The 24,038-nt window shown below is 34.5% G+C and overlaps 1 protein-coding gene across 2 annotated transcripts in view; it reads left to right on the top strand.

The window, feature by feature from the left end:
- Positions 1–24,038, top strand: part of LOC101740153 (cyclic nucleotide-gated cation channel subunit A) — a 49,273-nt gene that overhangs the window by 4,845 nt on the left and 20,390 nt on the right. The window contains exons 2-3 of one of the 2 annotated variants that reach the window (XM_038013554.2): positions 12,148–12,286; positions 13,053–13,245. In XM_038013554.2, coding sequence (XP_037869482.1) covers positions 12,189–12,286; positions 13,053–13,245 — 291 coding nt within the window. In that variant the 5' untranslated portion in view covers positions 12,148–12,188. Of the gene's footprint in view, positions 1–12,147; positions 12,287–13,052; positions 13,246–19,232; positions 19,771–24,038 lie in introns of those variants that run through there. The other variant, XM_012693502.4, reaches the window with a different exon arrangement.

Below are 24,038 nucleotides of genomic sequence, written 5' to 3'. Positions count from 1 at the left end.
TTAAGTTTCTCGTGTTCTACGCTGTTTGAAAATAGAATCGTCATTGAATTGGAAAGCTCCAATCTTGAGAGAGGCTAAGCTGAAACTGATTTTGAGATTCTGCAAGCTGATTTGAACTACGTTGCGTTTAGATAAAGATGAACTTTGAAATAACCAGCCAAATTATAAGGAACGCTACAGTTATAAATCTGCTTTTAGTGTCCGTACACGCTGTACAGGTTAAAAGCAATAGGAAAGAGAAAAACAATGTAAATATATTGTGATATTAATATGATATTGAAACTCCGAGCATGGTACTCCTCATTGCTCTTGGGCTGGCTCTCAATAAGGATCGATCGAGCCTATCTGTCGAAGAATTGACAATAGAACACCTCGCGTCTAAACTTCACGCCTGTATAATATAAAAAAAAAACACAAAAAATACACTGTATCTATACTAGAACTGATATACCTATAAGCTGTTCTTAATATATATTTCGAAATAAATGTAATTTTTGGCTGCAAAATGCGGTCCATTGTCGCCATACTTCAGATGTAGCTCTTATTTTTCTTGGAAACTCGACTTCTATATGTTTATTTCTAGGTCAATAATTCAAAAGAATCATATACCGAAGATGACCGCGTACATATTAAAAATACACCTAATTTGAAATGCTTATTCCGTTTTAAAAGATAAAATCAGATGTCCGACATTAATGTCATTATGAGATACATGGATGTACTATGGATATTTATGCCGATAATTTCATTTACCACACGATTGACGTATGTAGTAAAGTCCGACGAGCAAATGAAATTCCATGCGGGAAGGATATGTTCATTTCCATCATCAATGCGACTGCGGCACTCGTTAAACGATAAACGGTAGTTTATGTGTTTCGAAAATTTCAAATCGAGAAACAAAATTAAATGTGTAAACCATTCGATATTTAACTTTATTTACCACTAGCCGTAGGCACTCGCCCGCTTCGCTGGGCATTTAAAATTAAAATTATTATTTATTGTCATTATTATTAGGGAGTCCAACACTCATACAAATATTAGCCTATCCATTAAGTACATGTATGTATTTTCTACATGGATACCAAGTTTCAAGTCAATCGGATGTATGGTTCAGTAGTTATAACGGAACATCCGTAAAACCACTGTAGATTTATATATTGGTATAGATTATTTCACTGTCTGACTTAAATTATCTCCGCTTACTTACTCTTTCTAGTCGATTAATTGAAAAATTTCGCTTATTCCTACACAATAAATATGTTATAAATAAATATAGATGGTTAAATAGTAAGCTGAACTATAAATTACTTATTTCTTATAGTGTGGGCCTGATCAGGATATCTATATATTAATACGTGAAGCAAAAACTTTGTACCCTTTTTTACGAAAATTGCGCGGACGGAGGGGTACGAAATTTCCCACACTGATAGAGAATATAGAGAAGGAGTGCACAATGCTAATGCTGTCATGTATTTGACACACACACACATATATACTCTTTTGTTTATTGTTAAAGTGTGTGGTTAAATAGATTAATATTACTTGTCAATAGTGTAGCCTTGGCGAAATCTGTGATCATAGAAGTATAGTCTTTGACAATAGAATCTTAACGATGTTCAAACTTATAATTTCAATTAATTATAGTCGAATTTCGACTACTGCGGGGCAACTAGTTAGATTAAAGTAATATAATTAATATATTGTCATCGGTCCGTTGATACGTGTGTAAATTTTCAACTAGCATAAAGGGCGTTAAAAAGTACATAATATACATTATACAATTATTTATGCACGAAATTTAGAAGTGTACAAAGTCAGTTTTCTATGTATAATTGTGTATTAGGCATGTTTGTATATATTCCCCGTCAACCTCAATAGATCGTCGGTCTTTGTGGCGAGGCTTGGGGGAGATCTATGTCCAGCAGTGGACGTCTGTGGGCTGTTAAGAAGTATATATTCTGGTGATAGTTAAGAGCACGCCATGGTCTATATCTGTCATTATTGGCGAAGAAACAAAGAAAAAAGAAACAAAAAAAAAAGAAACAAAGTTTTTTTTGTATTTATCGTAATATTACGCCATATAATGAAAATAAGTCCTTTTCAATCCAGTCGTGAAATTACTTTTAAAAACGATACACATGATGGTTCATTACGTCATCGGCATTACGTAGTGAGCGCGTGACAGAGATGTAAAAAGTCGTCATTTGCCATTCACATTTTACATGTAGTTTTGTTTACATTGATATTCGTACTGTTTTCACAAAGATTCTTATTAAAATGGGTAGGAAGCATCTTTGTTTGTTGCACGATAAAAGTATGTATAGTTTTATTATTTATCATTATTAACCATACTAGTTGAAAAGGCAAGTGAAATTATTAGAATTAAAAAAAAAAAGATTTTCTACGGTTTTTTTAAATGCTATAGATGTTTCACAGCTGTCAATATCTAGTAGAACAACGAAGAAGAAGCGGTGATTAGCGGCCGTTGATGCGAATCACTAAGAAGGTTCCTATATGACTATTTATTTTCATGTTTATTGACCACTATGAATCACGGTCGCGCTCCGCGATTAATTGAATTAAAATTAGAAATAATACTAGTGAATTTCCTAACAAAAAATTCACACAATTAAACTTTTTCCTAATTATCACCCAAAACGTAACGTTTAAAAAATCGATGAAATCGTTCAAGCCGATCCCAAGTGTTGCTCCGTCGTTTAAGTGACAATAGATTCTTATAAAACAGATACAGAGTTATTTTATAAACAGCAAAAACAGGACCTGATTTAATTTTATTAAGAAGATAATTAATACACGATAATGATTTGTACAAAGCAAGCAGATCTGGTCACGCGGAAAGCTCCTAAAGGTCTAAATCGTTTTTATTTATATTATACATATTTATCGGTCAGTAGCTTACGCTTTATTAGAGAGTTATGCCAGCGTAACCGGCTGGGTAGGTGAACTCACAGAGATTTAACTTGATGACGTTGCTAACACTAGCCCAAGCAAGAGCGATGCTTTGCAGAATCTATCAGCGGATCGGAAACGCGACCCACTGAGAAGCTCCGGCGAGAAACTCAGTGAGCTTAATTTACCCCTCCTTTTTTTTATAACGCTGGGGAATCCACTTACGGATATCCGGTCAAGGGGTAATGGACCGGGTTATGTCAGTCTTCGGTGCCTCCAGAGAGGAAGATGGAGACGAAGAGGGCCAATGCCCTCCACCTCCCCCAATTCCTCGCAGGAGACTACACCTTGAAAGAGGCGTGCAAGGCACTCGCCTCGCAAAGCCGACTACCAATTAAACTCCATCGAGCTCCACCACACCGGCTTCACCAAATCTTTAATACCGCAGTGCGGCCAAAAATCTGCCTTCGCCGGTACCCATCCTGATGATACGTTGGGATTTTATCTTCGGGAATATTCCGAAGGACGTCGTCTCGGGAGACACACCGTAGACAGTAGGTACATAGGAGCCACCTTGCACCGCCTCACCACCAGACCGACAGCCCTTACAGGGGCTGAGCGGGGGCTTCTCGTCCGCGCCACCCATCTTGCCTTCTGCGCTGAGGAGCCGAAGAGGGATCCCACTCCCTTTCACACTCCTCAGCCTCACAGAACATGATCATTTTAATTCAACCAAATTAATCCTCCTGCTAATTTAATATAAACCAGTTTTTCAATCTACAATTCCGAGGATGAGGCTATGATGACGTCGATTGATGGAACAGAAAACCTATTAATCCCAACTATGTAGTTAGATAAGAACATGCGAAAAGGAAGGCCTAATGTAAACTTACTTACATATGTACGTTTTTTGTTACTTTAACATTTCATTCGTTATTAATAATCGATTAAAAAGAAATCCATTCAAATTACCTACCTTCATTTTAGCTTGTATGTTAAATACTACAATTATTATGAGTCGGTTACTAAGGAGATTTATAAAAGTAAGACCTATTACTCTAAAAAGTGCTACTCGCAATGTACAGGTACAATCAAGAGACGCACGTAATCCCGTCTCGCGTGACACGAGGAACGTCCTACAATCTCACACGATTTACATATATTACATGTACGTGTAATATAGATGTATTAAAGTTACCTTAAATTAAGATAGCGTACCAACAGTATAATAAAAGTGTATAATAAAATAACAAATTGGTTCTGCCCCTGGAATTACTGAAGTCCACAGACGGTAACCACTCACCATTAGGTGGGCCGTATGCTCGTCTGCCTACAAGGGCAATAATAAAAAAGATGACAAAACCTTAAACCTAAAAATGTATATTTCTCTTACTAATCTTTTAGTGCCTTAACAGATGCATACGGCCTACTTCATGGAAACTAGTCACCCTCCTGGATGAGTTTGTGCTCGTCCAACTATCCTGGTGAAACTGGAAAGGCCTTAGGGACACCAATAATCCTTCCTTCGTTAAAAAAAATAGGAACATAGAAACCTAGATCTGTGGACATCAAAAACGCTGTGGTACCCTAGGATGCTTGACTTGAATAATCATTTGAAATCAAACATGGAATGTTCTTCAGGAACTAACACTAAACCACGAGCCGGTCATAAACTTATTAAACGATTTGGGAAACACCTTCGCCACAAAAAAAAATAAAAAAATACCACTGAATTATTCTTCAACGTGAAATTTGTGTCGCGTCACTTATTAGTATTCGCGGATCGTCGAGTAATGATGGCGAGGGCCTATCCGGTGCTGTGGGTATCGATTATTGCGTAAAATGCTATTTTATTGTGTTGCATTTTATGGGTGCGTCACTTGACGGCTAAAGTTATAGAAGACAACTAATGACCTTCGTATCGTAATTATTAGAAGAAAACTGTGTAGAACGTATGTTCCTGTCTGGAGGTGGGGCGTCTCGTGAGCCCGCACGTGTAATTATCACCACCCTGCCTATTTCTGCAGTGATGAAGTAATGCGCTTCCGTTTGAAGTGTGAGGCAGCCGTTGTACTATAAAACTGAGACTTTGAACTCATATTCCAATATGGAGGCATTTGCGTTGTTGATATTTAGGGACCTCGGTAACCACTTAACACCAGGTAGGATCGTCAAACCCATCTAAGCTATAAAAAAGTTCAGCGGACTTTATGCCGTGTTGTCTATGAGTAACCACTTAACAGTAAATAGGCTGTTAACTCGAAGTAATTAAATAAAAAGAGCACATGATATCTATACTAATATTATAAAGAGGAAAAATTTGTTTGTTTCGAATAGGCTCCGAAACTACTGAACCGATTTGAAAAATTCTTTTTCCATTAGAAGCCGACATTGTCCCTGATGAACATAGGCTACTTTTTAAAAAAAAAAAAATTTTTTTTTTTTTGTTTCATGTGTGTTTTAATGTTTCCGAAGCGAAGCGAGGGCGGGTCGCTAGTATACTAATAAGATCAATGCTTTAAAATAATATTCAAACAGTATAGGGTAATTGAAGATTTTCTTTAAGTTTTCATCTTGTTCATCAAGGATCAGCTCTTACTTTCATTAAAAGTTGTGGAATTAATTTTACTATTTTACCAATTTTATTATACTTTACTGTTCATATTATATAGTAAATGGTATTCTGTTACAACATTTAGTTTTTATTTCCCTAGATGAATAGAGCATATCACACTGGCAATAGGCTATCTCCAAAAACCATGAACATCGCATGATATAGATTCTAATTGTATTGAATAACTATTGCCGTCTTCTCCAAAATATTATATTTAGATGTCAATAACATCTCGCTATTTTATTAAGAGGAGAGGTAATTAATATGTTTCTTAGGCAATACAATTTAAAAAACTTAGCCGCGTAGGATATGACCCTGACGAAACGGATACAAAAAGTAATTTTGCTCTAGATACGTAGGTGAACTCACAAACTACTCACTTATCATTTTGACGCCGATTTGAAAAGAAACAGCCGTTTAATACACAACCGTTCAATACAACTGTATTATGGAATAGATAATTATTATAGAATATTGTATAGATTATAGAATAGTTCTACTATTATAGAACGATTGTTTCTCTTCAAACCGTCATGCAAGATTACTTCATGGCAAAACTAGGAAGCAGTGTATTTATTAAATGCTTATTCGAGCTAACAATAAGCCCTACTATCAGTTTAAGCTCAGTAGACCATCAGAAAATTAACGATATATATTTAAATTTACAATTGACTAATTATAATTAAACTATTATTTTCTATGAAATAAATGTGAGAACTCAGAAACCAATCGGGCAAACTTAAAGTAGTCACGCATCTTTCGTAGCATATAACTTTTATATAACTATCTACAGACAGACAAATATCAACTAATCATGTACTATTTGTTGTCTTCTGTGTTTGTCAACCGATTGTTTTTTTTCTTTATTAAGTAGCTATTGACGGACTGTAGTTTTATCAATAAAAAAGACAATAATTGCGCTTTTTTTTTCTTCAAAACTCACTAATCAAAAGTGAAAGTGTGAAAGTGAAAGTGTATTACTGGTGGTAGGACCTCTTATGAGTCCGCACGGGTAGGTACCACCACCCTGCCTATTTCTGCCGTGAAGCAGTAATGCGTTTCGGTTTGAAGGGTGGGGCAGCCGTTGTAACTATACTTGAGACCTTAGAACTTATATCTCAAGGTGGGTGGCGCATTTACGCTCTAGATGTCTATGGGCTCCAGTAACCACTTAACACCAGGTAGGCTGTGAGCTCGTCCACCCATCTAAGCAATAAAAAAAACAAAACAAAAATTAATTCTAAATCTTGAGGTGTCTCAAATTAACAGTAATTAATGTTATCGTATAACTTAATATTTACATTGTAGTAACTACTCAATTACTTATAGGTACATATCGAATTTTGCTTGTTATCCAGTTCGCAAATCATAATGAAACGGTCGGATCTATTTATTCCTAATTTTAGGACCTCTTAAAATTATGTTTTCAAATTGTTTTTATCGAGTTATTCATAATTTAAATCTATGTGCATTTTACACATAGTTTTATAAATAAGGATCCCGGATTATTCAATGTTAAAATGTATGCGGTTATTAATCTAGAATAGGTAGATTATTTAATTAATCTTTATCGGGTACGATGAAGAAAAAAATATGTTAATACTGGTATTGATCCTCGTGCATCTACCGCATATAATTCATGCATTTATTTGTATATTTGAAGCAGTTACTTCAATTCAAACCTTCGGACGTCTCAAAGCAGACTTGTTAGCGGACCTCGGCAAAATAAGAAGAAAAGAAAAAAAGGATAGGAACGAAGTTCCTTAATATAAAAATATTAATTTTAAGTTCTATTCGAGGTATAAAGAAAATAACTAATCGGGTATAAAAATTTTATTATGATTTTTTATTGATAAAAAAAAACTACTTTACAAGGTTATCAACTTTATTTTATTCACAATAATTTATAAAAAATACATAATAATAATATACAAAGAAACAGCTATTTATATGAATAATAATAATAATAACCGTTATCACGTACTAGACTATACATTAGACACTGTATATAGACATCATACTAAGCCTATACATAAATAATAAAAATCTTACGTTACGGACGTTTTGTCCCGGTTGGGGTATCCTTCCGCATCATCCCATAAGGAACTTCGTTCCAAAACGAAAATCTGAATTTAATTTAAATTTAACTAAACAATCTGGACAAAATTCCATAACGTATCTCCATAACTTATATTCTGCCAGATTTCTGTATACCAGAACCTTCAGCGGTTGTCGCGTTACGTAATTACACTAAATCTAATTCTAGCGGCGCGATGTCCTGAGGTCAACGCTCTATAAGGAAATACACATAGTATTGTTCATTAAACGACAGCCTCCCAGTGACCTGGCAGCGAGTTTGTAGCGCTAAAGGGCTCAAATTGGCTATCTGTGTGGATATTGCACACCCCACAACATGCATCTCACATAAACTAGAACGACTATTACTTTGTAATGAGATCCTTGGTATACTGTAAATCGTGTAAAAGATTTTATGTGTCTGTTCTACATTTAAAGCTTGGTAATCTTAGTTTGTTTTCATATTATAGAATAAAAGCCGGTTACGGTTAATATTTAATTTTTTTTATTGCGTTTGTATACAAGCTATCAGCCAACAATTTAGTCACGGAAAATATGAGAATTTTGTCAGCCATCTTGAGGTCCGTGTCAATTGTGTGGAGTGACAGATGTCCCGGTCTTCAAGCCGAAACAGAATAAATGCTTCAGAAATAAAGATGTCCGTATACATCAAACAAGCGTGCCCCCAATGTGTAGCTATACGACTCGTGGTGCTATGATAATTAAAATGATAATTGTATAACACAAAATCTACCCATGATTACATACTTATAACAACACATATTTTTTTTCATTAATATATTGCAACGTTTTCATAATACTGATTCATATCACACTTGAGTATTTTTATTAATTTTAACTAAATTGAATTGATAATTTTATGAATTTCAAGTATGAAGTAGAGACTTCATCAATAATATAAGTAGTAGTAACGTTATTCTTCGGCTGTCGAAATATTTTGCTATCTAATTAATGTACAATAATAACGTAGAAAATAATATTATATAACAACAAGTGTAAATAAATTTAATCATATTTCGATTATACTCTCCTCCGAAAACGAAAAGTTAAGACAAAAGACTAGAGGCATAACATTTAGATCATTAGACAATTAAACTTTTCCTTTAACCAGACAAAGTTTTAGAGAAGTCTTGCTTGTCCGTGAATTTTGTATAAACTAATTTTAATGACTGACGACCGTAAATTATTATGTATCATTCGTTCTTAAAACACCTTCTAAGATTGACGAAAAAGCAATAATAATAATAAAAATCATAATAAAATAATAATTAAATTTATTATGCTTAATTTAAATACTTATTGAAATTGACCACTGATGTCATCCACCATTAATAAAAATTTATTTAATATCCCACGATGCAGTGGTCAATGTGGAACATGGTGACATTATTTATATTATACGGAATAGTGTCTAGATTTTTTCTTAATTCTTGACTTTAATAGAAAAACTTATAAAACACGGAAAGATAGACGAAAAAAAACTAAATTTCATTCACAATGTGTATTTAAAATCTTTATTGAAATTTTATTGACCTTTTTTTTAATATTCACGCTGTAGTCATGGTAACATTCAATTATATGAATTAGTGTCTGGTGCTTTTCTTAATTCGTTTGCGCCTTTACTGATTTGAAAAAAAAAATGTAATTTGAAAAGAATAATTTGTGAATTTTATTCACGGATATCTATCTGGGCCTAAGGCACCCTCAGGCCTCTCGTGTTTCGAAGTTCGATTTTATGAAAGGTCTGTGTCTGCGTAATAGATAAGGAGACGTCTGGAGTTTAAGTAACTTTTTTTGCCTTTGATAAGAACGTGCTCACAGCCTATTTGGTGTGAAGTGGTTACTGGGATATACAATACAACATAAACAGGGCCATCCAACTGAAGACTATCGATCGATGTCTAAATTGTGTTGTATTACGGCCCTTCAATTAGTCAAACCAGATCGCATGATTGCTTTGCGGTAAATACAGAATGGCATCCATTTATGCGGCCTGACATTACGTCCTTCGTATTGGGTCTGGAGGAAACCGAACCGCAGCCACTAACCGCAGATAAGTAACGTAATGGTTTTGTTGTAGTAAGAGCAGCAGCAGTATCAAGAGCATTAGTAGTAGAAATAGTAGTAGCAGTAACAGAAGTAGAGGTGGCAGTAGACTCTGGCGGAATATTATGAACAGTAAAATGTCTATAGACTAGAAATAACATACTGTGTACTTTACGAATTACTATACCGAATTACTGTACCAATTATTAATTTGCGATATTCCATATAGATTAAATTATAATCTACTCATAATCGGAATTTCATTTTTATTTATTTATTGTTTAAGCAGCTTTCGAAGCTCATAGAAATCATAGTTTTTTTGCCTACCTACATGCCAGTGACCTTGAGGGGCTTTTCTGATCTTACCTTAGGGCGCGAGCTCACGGAGTTCAGCCTGAAATAGCTTGCTAAAATCTGCCTTAGAAAAAGCAGTGTTTCAGTGAATTTCCCACCGGATCGTGAAAGAGATCCAGCAAAAAACTCTATGGGCTGTATCTTTGTTAAATCACAACATTAATGGCACCACTGCCTTGAGATGTGAAGTACTAGCTTTAACTGAATTCTTTACGCCTGTGGCATCATTCAAACTGGAACAGATCAATGCATGCATGCGGTCGACAAGATCGAAGTTCGTATCCTACAATATTCCAAGCCAACAATTATGCAAACAAATTATTTTCTAGTTTCGTTTTTATTATACAATGTTATTTCTTCACCATAGAAGTCGATCTTGAATATATGTTAAGATAAATATTATATAGAGAAATTGGTTCCTGTCTGCGGCATTTGAACACCGGCATAGTCGGATCATTTGATGCGAATATATCCCGGTCTTATCCTTTAGGAAACGATAACTTCAAAAGCAGTTAGTTATCTCATTAATTCTCCTTTGCATTCAACCCATTCAATTCGAACAGGCTAGTCTGTGTAGATCATATCGCGCCAACGTAGTTTGAAACCTAGCAAATCTGTAGGCACCAGTAATGACTCAAGTTTTTAACTTGACCTCATATTTTTTTTCATTTTTTCCTCTTCTTCTTACTATGTATAACGCGTTAAAAGGGGATGAAATGCAAAAACTTGTACTTGATTTGGTACACCGGAATATTTTCGGTTTTGCACTTAATTTCAGTTTTCAGTGTCAGTGTAGATTTTGTATTTTATTAAACCTTTGAAGTCGAATAACTTTATTACCATTTATTCGTTGGTTACAATAATTTTCTCATCACTCCTTCAATTACTATTTAATATTTACGTATTGATTTCTGTAAGTGTAAATAAAATTTGAAATGTAAAAAAAACAGTTATGCAAAATTCTGAGAATGTTGCTACGTGCATACATTTTGTTTTGAAAGTATATTCCTCGTTTTACTCGCAATTACTTTTGGGGTCGTTAAGGCCAAACAAGTTTAGGGCTAAGAACGTTTATAATGATATCTGTCTCGGTTTTTTACAAAACAATTTTTTGCGGGTATGAACCGTCCAATCTGTGGTATTTGATCGCAAAACCTACCTGGTTCCTATTTCGAACAAGAAATAATTATCTTTGAAGGAAAGGACAATGATAGCTCCGATTTAATTAAGACTCTATATTCATATTATTATACTAGCGGCCCGCTCCCGCTCCGCTCGGATCTTTAACAAAAATTTCAACGATATTTGACGTTGTTTTATTTTTTTAAACACATAACTATAATAGTTAACATATGCTGTCGCGACACTTTTTGTAAATAATAATGTGTTCTACAAAGTCGTAGTACGTTATTTTATTCTATCAGCAATAGTTTTCGCAAGGCACGTCATGTAAAGAATATTTTAGGTTATTTTTTTACCCAAGGTGGGTTACATTATTGGAGTTTTAGTAAGGAAACTTAAATTTTTTCAAAAAAAATTTCAGCCTATGTCACTTATACGTCACGGGAATAGTATAGCTTTCAAACAGTGAAATAATTTTTCAAAACAGTTCAGTAGTTTTGGAGCCTATTCAATACAAACAAACAAACAAATCTTTCGTCTTTATAATATTAGTATAGGTGAGGACAGACAGCGGAATTCACGCTACGGTCTATGGGCTCCTGAAAGAGCTAGGCCCAGAGCTAGTCGTCTTACAATTTAAATACATGTCTCAATGGTATTTCGTAAATAAATATATCCCTTTTTTATTGCTTAGATAGGTGGACGAGCTCACAGCCCACCTGATGTTAAGTGGTTACTGGAGCCCATGGACATCTACAACGTAAATGCGCCACCCACCTTGAGATATAAGTTCTAAGATCTCAGTATAGTTACAACGGCTGCTCTACCTTTCAAACCGAAACGCATTACTGCTTCACGGCAGAAATAGGCAGGGCGATGGTACCTACCCGCGCAGACTCACAAGAGGTCCTACCACCAGTAATTACGCAAATTATAATTTGGCAGGTTTCAATTTGTTTGTCTCAGAATTCAATTTCAATTTGTTTGTCCCTTTGTTTCAGAATCATCTCCATGTCGGGTGTAACATTAGGTCGCCACTGTTATGTGGGCATACATAATAGCTGCGGCGCGAGGGAACTCGCGCCAGTCAATGAATAAGCCAAACACTCCAGCAAACATGTCCGACAACCAATTGAACACGTAAGTAATACATGAATCAACAAGAACTATATAGATTTACGTCGCGTAAACATTTACCCAAATGGTTTGACCTAGGGACACTCCACTCTCCTTTTGCATTGACGGTCAGCTGGAAGCGCTATCGAAAGAAACAAAACACGGTGAAGGAAGTTTATTCACTAGATTTTGGAATAAGACGTTTCATATTTTTATAAAATATTAGCGGTAGCAGTCCGCTTCGCAGGACATTTAAAATTAGCATTATTATTTCTCACCCCCACAAAGATTCACATCATTAACGCCCCCACAACTGGTGCAGGGAGTCCAACACTCATATAAATATTAGCCTATCCATTAAGTACATGTATTTTCTACATGGATACCAAGTTTCAAGTCAATCGGATGCACGGTTCAGTAGTTATAACGGAACATCCGTAAAACCACTGTAGATTTATATATTAGTATAGATTGTTATGAAATGCATATGCTCAGCCACCGTCTAAGTATTCTTAATTAGTTACCTGTGCTAACAGAGATCACAACTTAATTCCGCCGTCAATTGTCTTGTCTTTAAATTTTTTTTGACAAAACTGTGTTAAAACAAAGGCTCGTGTTTATTTCATGCTAGTCTATATCCTCGTCATTGACAAACTTAGAGATAGAACAGAAAAAAAATATTGTAATCTTTAAAACCTTCTTTGTTATTAAAAATTTACAGAGCACAATTTACATATGAAAAAAAAAGCTTGTTTACTTGTATTTAAAATAATATAATTTTCTTCAACAGCCACGGCAGCAGCAAAATATTCACCATGTCGAATTCCGGCAGTTCTAATCCTGGTCCTTCAGGACTGAACACAAACTCTGCCGAGATCTCCAAAGATACGGAGAAATCAATCGAGAGCAACGCGCACAGCTCCATCCATATAGCTCCCGATGATAAAGAACCGCAGAACCAAGTCGTTGAACACTATGGAGAGGTAAGTACAAAAATTTAGTTTGCATATTATATTGGTTGGAGATTCGTAGGAAAACCATGGTAACCGACATAGCCCAAAGGATTGCGACATTGAAGTGGCAGTGGGCAGGACACATTGCTCGTAGAACGGATGACCGTTGGGGCCAGAAAGTTCTTGAGTGGCGACGGCGTACCGGAAGACGTAGCGTGGGTAGCCTCCCACAAGATGGACTGACGATCTATTGAGGTTCGCGGGGATCCGCTGGATGCAGGCAGCGCATGACCGGTCGTTGTGGCGAGGCTTGGGGGAGTCCTATGTCAAGCAGTGGACGTCTGTGGGCTGATAAGAAGATTGGTTGCATCCTCGTGCCCATTATAATTACAAATCAATTGTATTCAATTGAAATTGCTGTCAACAATATCTCGTTAACCAATTTGAGATTTTTTTCGTATTTCTATTTATAGTCTAGTCGACAAGTTAAAAATGGTGTTAATTCGACATACTACTGCTAAAATTATGTGGTTTAGCTCATTCGATTCGGAATAATGTCTAGACCATTGTGCTAAAAAATTGAATTAGCACATAAAAAATTCCAAAAGTTATTAACAATTAAACACCTTCAAAAAATAGCGTTTCGTTTATGGCTTATTGTCCGTAAACTATAAATATTTTCGAAATTTGAAAAAAAGATCCTTAAAGAGGAGGAAATTTAGTAAAAAAAAGTTCCAACTCCCGGAACTGTAGCTCCATTATTTATTATTTTAATTTAACGCTGAAAATAGCCCGCCGCGCGCCATTGTTAGGTTGCGCGCAAGGCCTCGAAAGCGAGTACGTCACTTAAAAAAATTTTTTTCAAGTACTTAAAGTTAATTGAAAAATCTAAAAAAATTATTACATAATCTAAACACTTTAAAAAATTTATTCCCGTTGGAATTTTTTATAAAAACATATTTTTCAATATTCTAGACGATTGTTAATTGAGAAAAAAAATTCCAATTTCCATCATCCTTCTAAACTAAAAAAAATGTTTAAATAATTACCTTAAAATTATTTCGCTTCGTGGACCTCTTCTTATAAATATATTAAACAAGATTGCGTCGTCTAAGTTATGAAATTGTTAATATTTTGTTAATAATATTTTTTTTAAGTTAACAAAAAAGAAAAAGAACAATTATGTTGTAAAGAAAATTTTTTTCTTTATTTATTATTATATTTTCGTTTTTAGTATATATTTTATTATATAGTATATATTTTATTAAAAGATGTCTTTTATTGACATAAAAACGAAAATATAATAGTAAATAAAGAAAAAAAAATTCTTTACAACATAATTGTGCTTTTTCTTTTTTGTTAACTTAAAAAAATTATTATTAACAAAATATTAACAATTTCATAACTTAGACGACGCAATCTTGTTTAATATATTTATAAGAAGAGGTCCACGAAGCGAAATAATTTTAAGGTAATTATTTAAACATTTTTTTTAGTTTAGAAGGATGATGGAAATTGGAATTTTTTTTCTTAATTAACAATCGTCTAGAATATTGAAAAATATGTTTTTATAAAAAATTCCAACGGGAATAAATTTTCTAAAGTGTTTAGATTATGCAATAATTTTTTTAGATTTTTCAATTAACTTTAAGTACTTGAAAAAAATTTTTTTAAGTGACGTACTCGCTTTCGAGGCCGTGCGCGCAACCTAACAATGGCGCGCGGCGGGCTATTTTCAGCGTTAAATTAAAATTATAAATAATGGAGCTACAGTTCCGGGAGTTGGAACTTTTTTTTACTAAATTTCCTCCTCTTTAAGGATCTTTTTTTCAAATTTCGAAAATATTTATAGTTTACGGACAATAAGCCATAAACGAAACGTTATTTTTTGAAGGTGTTTAATTGTTAATAACTTTTGGAATTTTTTATGTGCTAATTCAATTTTTTAGCACAATGGTCTAGACATTATTCCGAATCGAATGAGCTAAACCACATAATTTTAGCAGTAGTATGTCGAATTAACACCATTTTTAACTTGTCGACTAGACTATTATTTCTTGTGGCTACACAATATTTTTTAACATTTTACCTTTGGAATGTAGATTACGATACAGTTAGTGAATCCCAAGTTAACGTTATAACTAATTCCTATCTATCGTTTTCAAAGAGAAATGATTTCAGAAAAGTACCTACGCATAAATCTTGTAAATATAATTAAACAGCAAGAAGAACGTTGCGCCAATCTGAAAATGCAGCATTTTAAAAAAAATTGGTCACTAAATCAAAACACATTTTCTTCTCAATTGTGTGATCAGATGAATCTTAATTGTGATAGTGACATAAGCCACGTGTTTCTTAATTTTCGAAAATTGGTTGTTCATTGGAACACAACCAAGACTAACTAATTCAGACTACGAATTGAAGGACACTATCAAATAGACTGAGAAATAGAAGTTTGCTTTTGTTCTTAGATTGAATATTAACATAAATATAAATAGAGTTGTTTATGTCTGAGGCATTTGCGATATGGAGAAGTTACGGCCTACGCGTCTTGTCTGTTCATAGTGACGTACACGGTAATAACAATACAAGATCCGCCCTGAGATTTAGAGCCCACGAAACAATTGAAGAGATATGAAACTACTTATCTAAGTGGTTTTCCGTTTGAAAACCCGAAAAAATGTTACCTTTTCTTTCCTTTTCTGTCACGAAACAGTCGTATGATGTAATTATTTAATACAATTCATATTTCGACCTCAGTTTTTATCTTTCTACCTCAAAAAAACGTATGGTAGTTTAGTAGTTTGCATTTATCATTATTTTTTTAGAAGTCATAGCGGCCTAACCTTCTCTATATTTGTAAAGTACACTCGTATCGCGATGCGACTGTGCCCGAAATCGAATCACAGGTAGTTACAAGTTTTTCTAAGTTTAGTTTTTCTAATACTTACATAATACAGAGTTATTAGCCACTGCAATGATGAAACAACAAAATCGTAGAATATAATTTAAATTGCCAAACTTATTTAAATTTCCGTCATTAGTGTTAGGGCGTATTTTAATCAAGTGCCTGTAGGTAGGTACGAGAAACCTGCTCACTTAAAAAGCGAAATAGTCATATTGTTCCGGCTTGACGGGTGAGACAGCGTTTACACAATACAATTGAGATTTCGACCTGAGATGTGACCTGACCATGACCTGAGAATTTCGGAAACCACTTAATACTAGACGGAACGTCATCTCGTTTAGCCCAGCTGTTCAAATCATTATAGGAGTCTGCTACGATTTCAAAGAGATGCTAAACTTTATTCAAAGTACACCAGGTAACCGGACCTTGCTAGTAAACAAAATAATATGCGCAACAGCTAACCATGATTGTATTGAGCTAATCATGTCTGAAATACGAAAATTCTATTTAGAAGAAAAAAAATCTAAATAACGAACATGAAATCTGTTTCGAACTGAACAAAAAATACATCAAACCGAATTCCCATCACCACGTCAAGAGGCTAGCCGTCTTAATTAAGTACGGAAGCGGATACAGACTGGCTTTGGTCGACGGCACTTGTCTATTGAAGAGGTTATCTCATTTCTATCTACGTGCGTACATTTACTTACATATTTTATGCCTAACATCAGCTTAAATAAAATCTTATTTTAAGTTAAGTTTCCACATTTACTTTTCTATGAAGTAATATCTTAATACTTTTCAAGTATAAAATGCACTATGCTGTTTGTTTGCATGTGATTATGTGCTCGCGTGTTTTTTTGTGTATTCGTTGACACTTTGTATACCTAATATATAAAATTCTCGTATCACGTGGTGCGTGATTGAACTCCTCCGAAACGGTTAGACCGATTTTCGTGAATTTTAGCGTGCAGATCGGTCAGGGTTGAGAATCGAACAACATCTGTTTTCATCCCCCTAAATGTTAAGGGTGCTCCACCCCTAAATTTTATTTTTTATTTTTTAGACAATTTTTTTTGTTTTATTTTTTTATGATACATACAACCCAAAATTTTCACCCCTCTATAATCAACCCATATTTTTTATTAGATAATTAAAAACTTTAATGTTTTTGGCAAGATTTTTATTTTTATTTTTTCATGAATTAAAATAAGAAATCTAATGTTACTCTCAATTTTTCATCCTTCTATGATCAACCCCTATTTCTTATTTTTTTATTATAAACTTTATTATTTCTTTTGGCAAGATTTTTATTTTTATGTTGTCAAGACTTAAAATAAAAAAAATCATATTACTCTCAATTTTCACTCTTATACGATCAACCCCTATTTTTCCATCCCGAATAAGGTTGAAAAATGGCAATCAAATATTATAATTGTAGTACGATAAATTCTTATTCAGAGCTTATAATTTCAAGCTTCTTTAATTATGATTTTTTTTAAATTCATATAGATCTCCCGCCCTTGCCGGTCGACTACTGATCAACTATCAATCGATCAGTTATCCCCGCCAGGTGTCACCACTCATCCAGCAAACATCACGTAGTGGGGATGAGGAGGAAGCCAGTCTCCTGTCTTACTCACTATACATTTTTCAGCCATGTTTTTTTGGTTTTATTTGTGTATCAATCGTAGCAGTGACTGTTATACCTATTATTTTAATTTTTCTGTGCAACTCTCATGTTAATTTTACTGTCATCGTAAAATTATCATTAATTTCCTGTGCAATAATTATTTATTTACAATTTATTAATCTGACAAAGACAGTTTTAACTCTCAGTTAATTAAGTGATCTCATGTAAATAAGCACGTGTTGTAAGCTCCCGCCAACAACGGCCATTACCGTACCTGTATATATACTTAACATTTTTTGAGAATTGTTTTAAATCAAAACGAAAACGTGTACGTGGTTAATAAATATACCTGTTTTATTATTGTGAAAGGTAAGTCAAATTATAATTTGATTGCCATCTTGCAACCTTATTGCGGATCTTTGCATAGAATAAAAAAAATGAAAATCGGGATGAAAAAATAGGGGTTGATCGTATAAGAGTGAAAATTGAGAGTAACATCAGGTTTTTTATTTTAATTCATGAAAAAATAAAAATCTTACCAAAAAAATTACAGTTTTTAATTATCAAATAAAAAATAAGGGTAGATCGTAGAGGGATGAAAATTTAGGGTTGTATGTATTTTGTATGCTGTATCATAAAAACAAAAAAATTGTCTAAAAAATAAAAAAATAAATTTAGGGGTGGACCCACCCTTAACATTTAGGGGGATGAAAAATAAATGTTGTTCGATTCTCAACCCTGACCGATCTGCACGCTAAGATTCACGAAAATCGGTCGAGCCGTTTCGGAGGAGTTCAATCACGCACCCCGTGACACGACAATTTTATATATTAGATTTATGAATCGTCGTGGCCTAAAGAATAAGACGTCCGGTGCATTCGTATCTAGCGATGCACCGGTGTTCGACTCCCGCTAGAAATATTCACGATTGGCTTCCACAGTGAAGGAATAACATCGTGTAGTAATAATCAAACCCGCAAAATTACAATTTGCGTAATTACTGGTGGTAGGACCTCTTGTGATTCCGCACGGGTGCCTGTTTCTGCCGTGAAGCAGTAATGCGTTTCGGTTTGACATTTACGTTGTAAGATGTCTACGGGCTCCGGTAACCACTTAACACCACGTGGGCCGTGTGCTCGTTCACCCAGGTAAGCAATGAAAAACATAATAAAAAATACTGAGGTATTGTTGCTGTGTCAATCAAATCTTTACGATTTGATTCGCATATAAATTCTTCAGTATTTTGATCTAAAGCTCGTACGGAAACGACGATACAAACTAGTTAGTTAAAAATCAAAGCACGTAAATAACATAAAATAACATCCAACACATCGTTTATTCAAAACAGAAGACATATAAACGTGTAATTATTCAGTAAAAATTCACTTAATTTAGTTAAAACGTTTACACCGCAAACATCTGTGTAATTGTGATGAGGCATCGAAACATGATCAAGTTAATGCATTAACTTTTAAAGGGGCAATTAGACGTATTACGTTCGGCTATGGTGGTCGGACAATCAGTATTTACGACGGAAGCCACGGCGAGCGCGTTATAAACGCGACATTGGGAAGCCGCCACTGCCCGCCGATCCTCATTGCCCATTGTTTCAATGGTGCTGCCTTGGACACGCACAGACTATCTATTCAATTTGGACTTGATGTTCATTCCCATTTCAACTGTGGATGTAACGAACGCCACGGAGCCGCGGAAACTAATTTTCGGTGTACAATAAACGCGACGTCCATCTTAATTGAAGACGTTTATTTGTCGTGTTAACGAAATATCTTTAATAGAAGTTCGTGCGAAGGTATCGTGCTGCCCTCTGATAATTACTTTGATACTGATCTACGCTGTTTATCGAGGAGCTCTAATGATTGTCTTTTGCAAGAACAGTGCGAAATCGGAGAATTAATGATAGAATGCCAATTTATTGATCAAGAAAAGTGCGTATCTGTCAAATATGAGTCCGGTTTACACAATACATCAGATTCGTCTCAACAGCGTGGTCCCGGTGAGTTATCTAAATATATAAAAATGAATTGCTGTTCGTTAGTCTCGCTAAAACTCGAGAACGGCTGGACCGATTTGGTTAATTTTGATCGTGAATTATTTGTGGAAGTCCAGAGAAGGTTTAAAAGGTAGATAAATATGAAAATACTCGGAATTAAATAAAAATAACAATTTTGGTTTTCCTTAGATGCGTCTCCCGTCGGACGGATTCCTTTTGTTTGTTTTAAGTTTATTTTATACAAAAGCTTAGGTATTTTATTTATCGATTGAGGCACTACGAAGTCTGCCGGATCAGCTAGTAGGAAATAATAATTTATTTTAGTGGCTTCTACTGTATATATAAAATAATTTAATTTCATTAATATATCCATTTTTTAATTACTACTGTACGTATTAATTGATCAATTGGTCACAGTTTTATTAGAGAAGTATTTTAGCATACGCAAATTCGGGCGAGGCATCAATTAAACATCTGGACTATTGAATCGATCGAGGTATAAGTGAGTTACAAGTGTAACGTGTACACTAAATTGAGTAAACATATAACTCACCGAGTTTGTTTGGTCTTGGCAATGAATAAGGTACGCGAGGGTGTATATTTCAAGTGTAACCTCGAATGGGGATCGAACGGCTACTAATTATTCTGACGTTTAATGACTCGAGCTTTTGCAAATAAAACGGCGACGGTTGTGTTTCGGTCATTCGGCGAATTAATTCGTATGAATGAAAAAAAAAAACCGGTTTAATTACGAATTTATTTAAAACCTTTCATCAGGTATGTACAGGTGAAGTCGTTTTTGAATTTTTGTCTATGTTGGTGAGAAAAATAAAAAAAATATATGTACTCTTCGTGTCCAAAATTTTCGATGGATGCATTATTAATAATGACAGAATTTAGTTTTGTTAATGAATCATTCTTAATAGGAATTAAATTAGTTTTATCGTTATTAGTTTCTATTTGTCATTTATTAATACGTTTAAAATCTGGGTGATGCATAAATTAATGTCCACATACAGTCCGGAGATGAATGTTGTTAAAAAAATTAATATTCATCATAACATTCTTTCACCAATGCTTGTTAAAAGTTCCTATGAAATTAAGTGAAAGTGTGTGTTTTAATCGAAAACCGGCCAAAAGGTTTTAAGGTATGTATGCATAAGTATTGAGGCCAATAGATATATGTATTTTTGAATGAGGTTCATATTTTTTAAATTCTATTCTGTTAATGTATAACTTAAACTAACCCAAAGACAACAAAAATGTTACAAATATTAAAATTTTTAATAGAAGTTTTCGAGATATACATATTAATGACAAACCCATAGACACAACGCACTGAATTTCTCGGTGAATCTTCTTACTGGGCCGCGATTCCGATCCGGTAGTAGATTCAACTAAGGTAGTAGATAAAGCTAGGGCCAGTGTTACCAACTCTCTCAGCTTGAGCCCGCGAGCTCACCTTTAAGCCAGTATGTAGCTGTAATAATCCCTTAGGCTACCAGTGAATAGGTAGGAAAGAAAAGACAAATCAAGGTACCCGAACCATGTCAAACACTATTAATCACATATTTGTTGTTGAACCTCAGCCTCGGCCTTGGTCTGAGTACTCGGGTATTACTGTCCTTGTTGTCTTTCTGTTTTTAATTTATTATTATTATTTATAGTATTGTTAAATCTCTATTAATATGTTAATGTGATGCATGCTGTGATTGCCTATAATTAGAGTTGCAGTTATCAATTGCTCTATACATGTCAATGTTATTTTATGTCTTACTGTAAACCCTGTCGGTAATCCTTAAATAAATAAATATTTCCAATACACACAAACTAAGCACGAAAGCTGTACATTAGATAAATAAATCGAATGATAAAGGATGAATAGCAATGAAGGGGTTTTCAGTGAGTTCAACTCGCACACAGCACCCGCAGGTCCAACACGTGGGGTGAAGATCCGGCGATTCCACATCAGGATAAAAACGAGCCCTTGCTAATTCAATCAATAATCCATTCAAGCAATACTTAAAGATCCTTGTTGTCACTTGGATTATCACGTCGTCAGCGTTGTACTTCGTAATATATTCATGATAGGTAAAACACATTAATAAACGAACAATTTAATTTTTTATTATTACATGAACAGAGACAAGTATTTAACAAAACAAACGTTTTTCTAGTTTATTGAGAACTTATTGTTAAATACGTTAAAAAAATTGGTTTGAATTTTTTTTTCTATTACTTATAAGTACCGACGGCCTCATGGCTTAACGGTGCGATTAGGTAGCTCAAGCACCGGTCACCGTCCTCGCCGAACCCGTCGCTTACAACAAAGAGCTCGACGAGTAAATTAACCAATAGACACAGTCCACTGACTTTCTCGCCGGATCTTCTCAGTGATGGCGTTTCCGATCCGGTGGTAGATTCTGCGAAGCACTGCTCTTACTGGGGCCAATGCTAGAAACACTCCCGGCTTGAGCCCCGTGAGCTCACATACACGTCAAGGCGAAGCTGAAATAGCCTCTCAAGGCTATCAGCATAGGTAGAAAAAAATAAAAAAGTGTTCATGGTCATCCTAGAAAATAGCACCATTCACATCGAAGCATGAAAAAGAAATCTCAATTAAAATTGTATAACAATTGGCGGAGGAGGGCACTGGTACAGGGATCAAAGAACGATACCGCCCATTCTCTGGAGAATTCCTAAGTAACCTTTAACCGCTATCCCGGGAAAGATGGATCGGTGTCTTTCTAAGCCTATTAAAGCCCATTAACCACACAGCCAAACTCTTTGTGGGTTTTAGAACTTCATTACTCAAAAATATCTAAACGATAACTGAAAAGTGGAGAAAAACTCAACTCTGTACTTAATTGCGATGGCCTCTTGAATATTTTCACTGTTCACACATTGCAACTTCGAACATACTCTGAGTTTATTTTTTAGAGACATCTCACTTAAGTTATAGTATCAAAATTCGCAATATATTGTTCACACATTGCAACTTCGAACATCGTCTGAGTTTATTTTTTAGAGACATCTCAAGTTATAGTATCAAAATTCGAAATATATTGTTCACACATTGCAACTTCGAACATAGTCTGAGTTTATTTTTTAGAGACATCTCACTTAAGTTATAGTATCAAAATTCGCAATATATTGGTCACACATTGCAACTTCGAACATCGTCTGAGTTATTTTTTTGTAGACACCTAACCTACGTTATACATAGTATCAAAATTTGTAATTCATCGTTGACACATTGCAACTTCGAAGCTAGTCTGAGTTTATTTTTTATAGACATCCAACTTAATTTATAGTGTCAAAATTCGCAATTTATCGTTGACACATTGCAACTTCGAACATCGTCTGAGTTTATTTTTTATAGACACCTAACCGACGTTATAGTATCAAAATTCGCAAGGTACACAGACCGTACAAAGTACATACAGCAGAATGGAAACGATAACAATGGTTAATAAAATACTCTACAGACAGCGACTTTAACGAATCAGTCTCATTAAGCCGTTAATTCGCAGTTAATAAACATTGAGCGTCACTCAATGGCTTTGTATGTGCTACTTATAGATGATACACAAATTCATATTAATATAGTGAGGTCATGATTTCAAATGGATGATTCTGTAAAGAATGTGAAATTGCTCTTAAGCGTGACGTTTATTGAAATAATAACGTTTGCCTACACGTCCCTCCCCTACTTTTATGAGTCTGAGGTCCAAGCCTGAACTACAATATGTGACAGCTCTATGTTCTATCTGTAAAAGTAATTTCCTTACATATTTACCGCTTTTAAAGTAGGTGCCTATATAAAGTTTTTAATAGGTTACCAAAAAAAAAATACTCTTTATTTTTTTGCATACTATAATAAAAGTACACGCCAAAATGTACCTACGGCTCAAACATCCGAATTCAATTTGTCTTATTTTATATAATTACTAGCGGTCCGCTCCGGCTCCGCTCGGGTCTTTAACAAAAATTTCAACGATATTTGACGTTATTTTATTTTTTAAATAAAAAAAACACTTATTGCGGCATAACTATAATAGTTAGATATATCCACACTTTTCGTAAATAATAATGTGTTCTACAAAGTCGTAGTACATTATTTTATTCTATAATCAATAGTTTTCGCAGGGCACGCGATGTAAAGAATATTTTAAGTCTTTTTTTATACCTTGGGTTACATTATTGAAGTTTTAGTAAGGATCCCTAATTTTTTTCAAAAAAGATTGTAGCCTATGTCACTCGGGAATAGT

This window comes from Bombyx mori, chromosome 1 (genome assembly GCF_030269925.1).
Source record: "Bombyx mori chromosome 1, ASM3026992v2".
Classification (NCBI taxonomy): Eukaryota; Metazoa; Arthropoda; class Insecta; order Lepidoptera; family Bombycidae; genus Bombyx; species Bombyx mori.
Note: the sequence above shows the minus strand (reverse complement) of the source record. Positions and strands in the feature narration are given on the sequence as shown.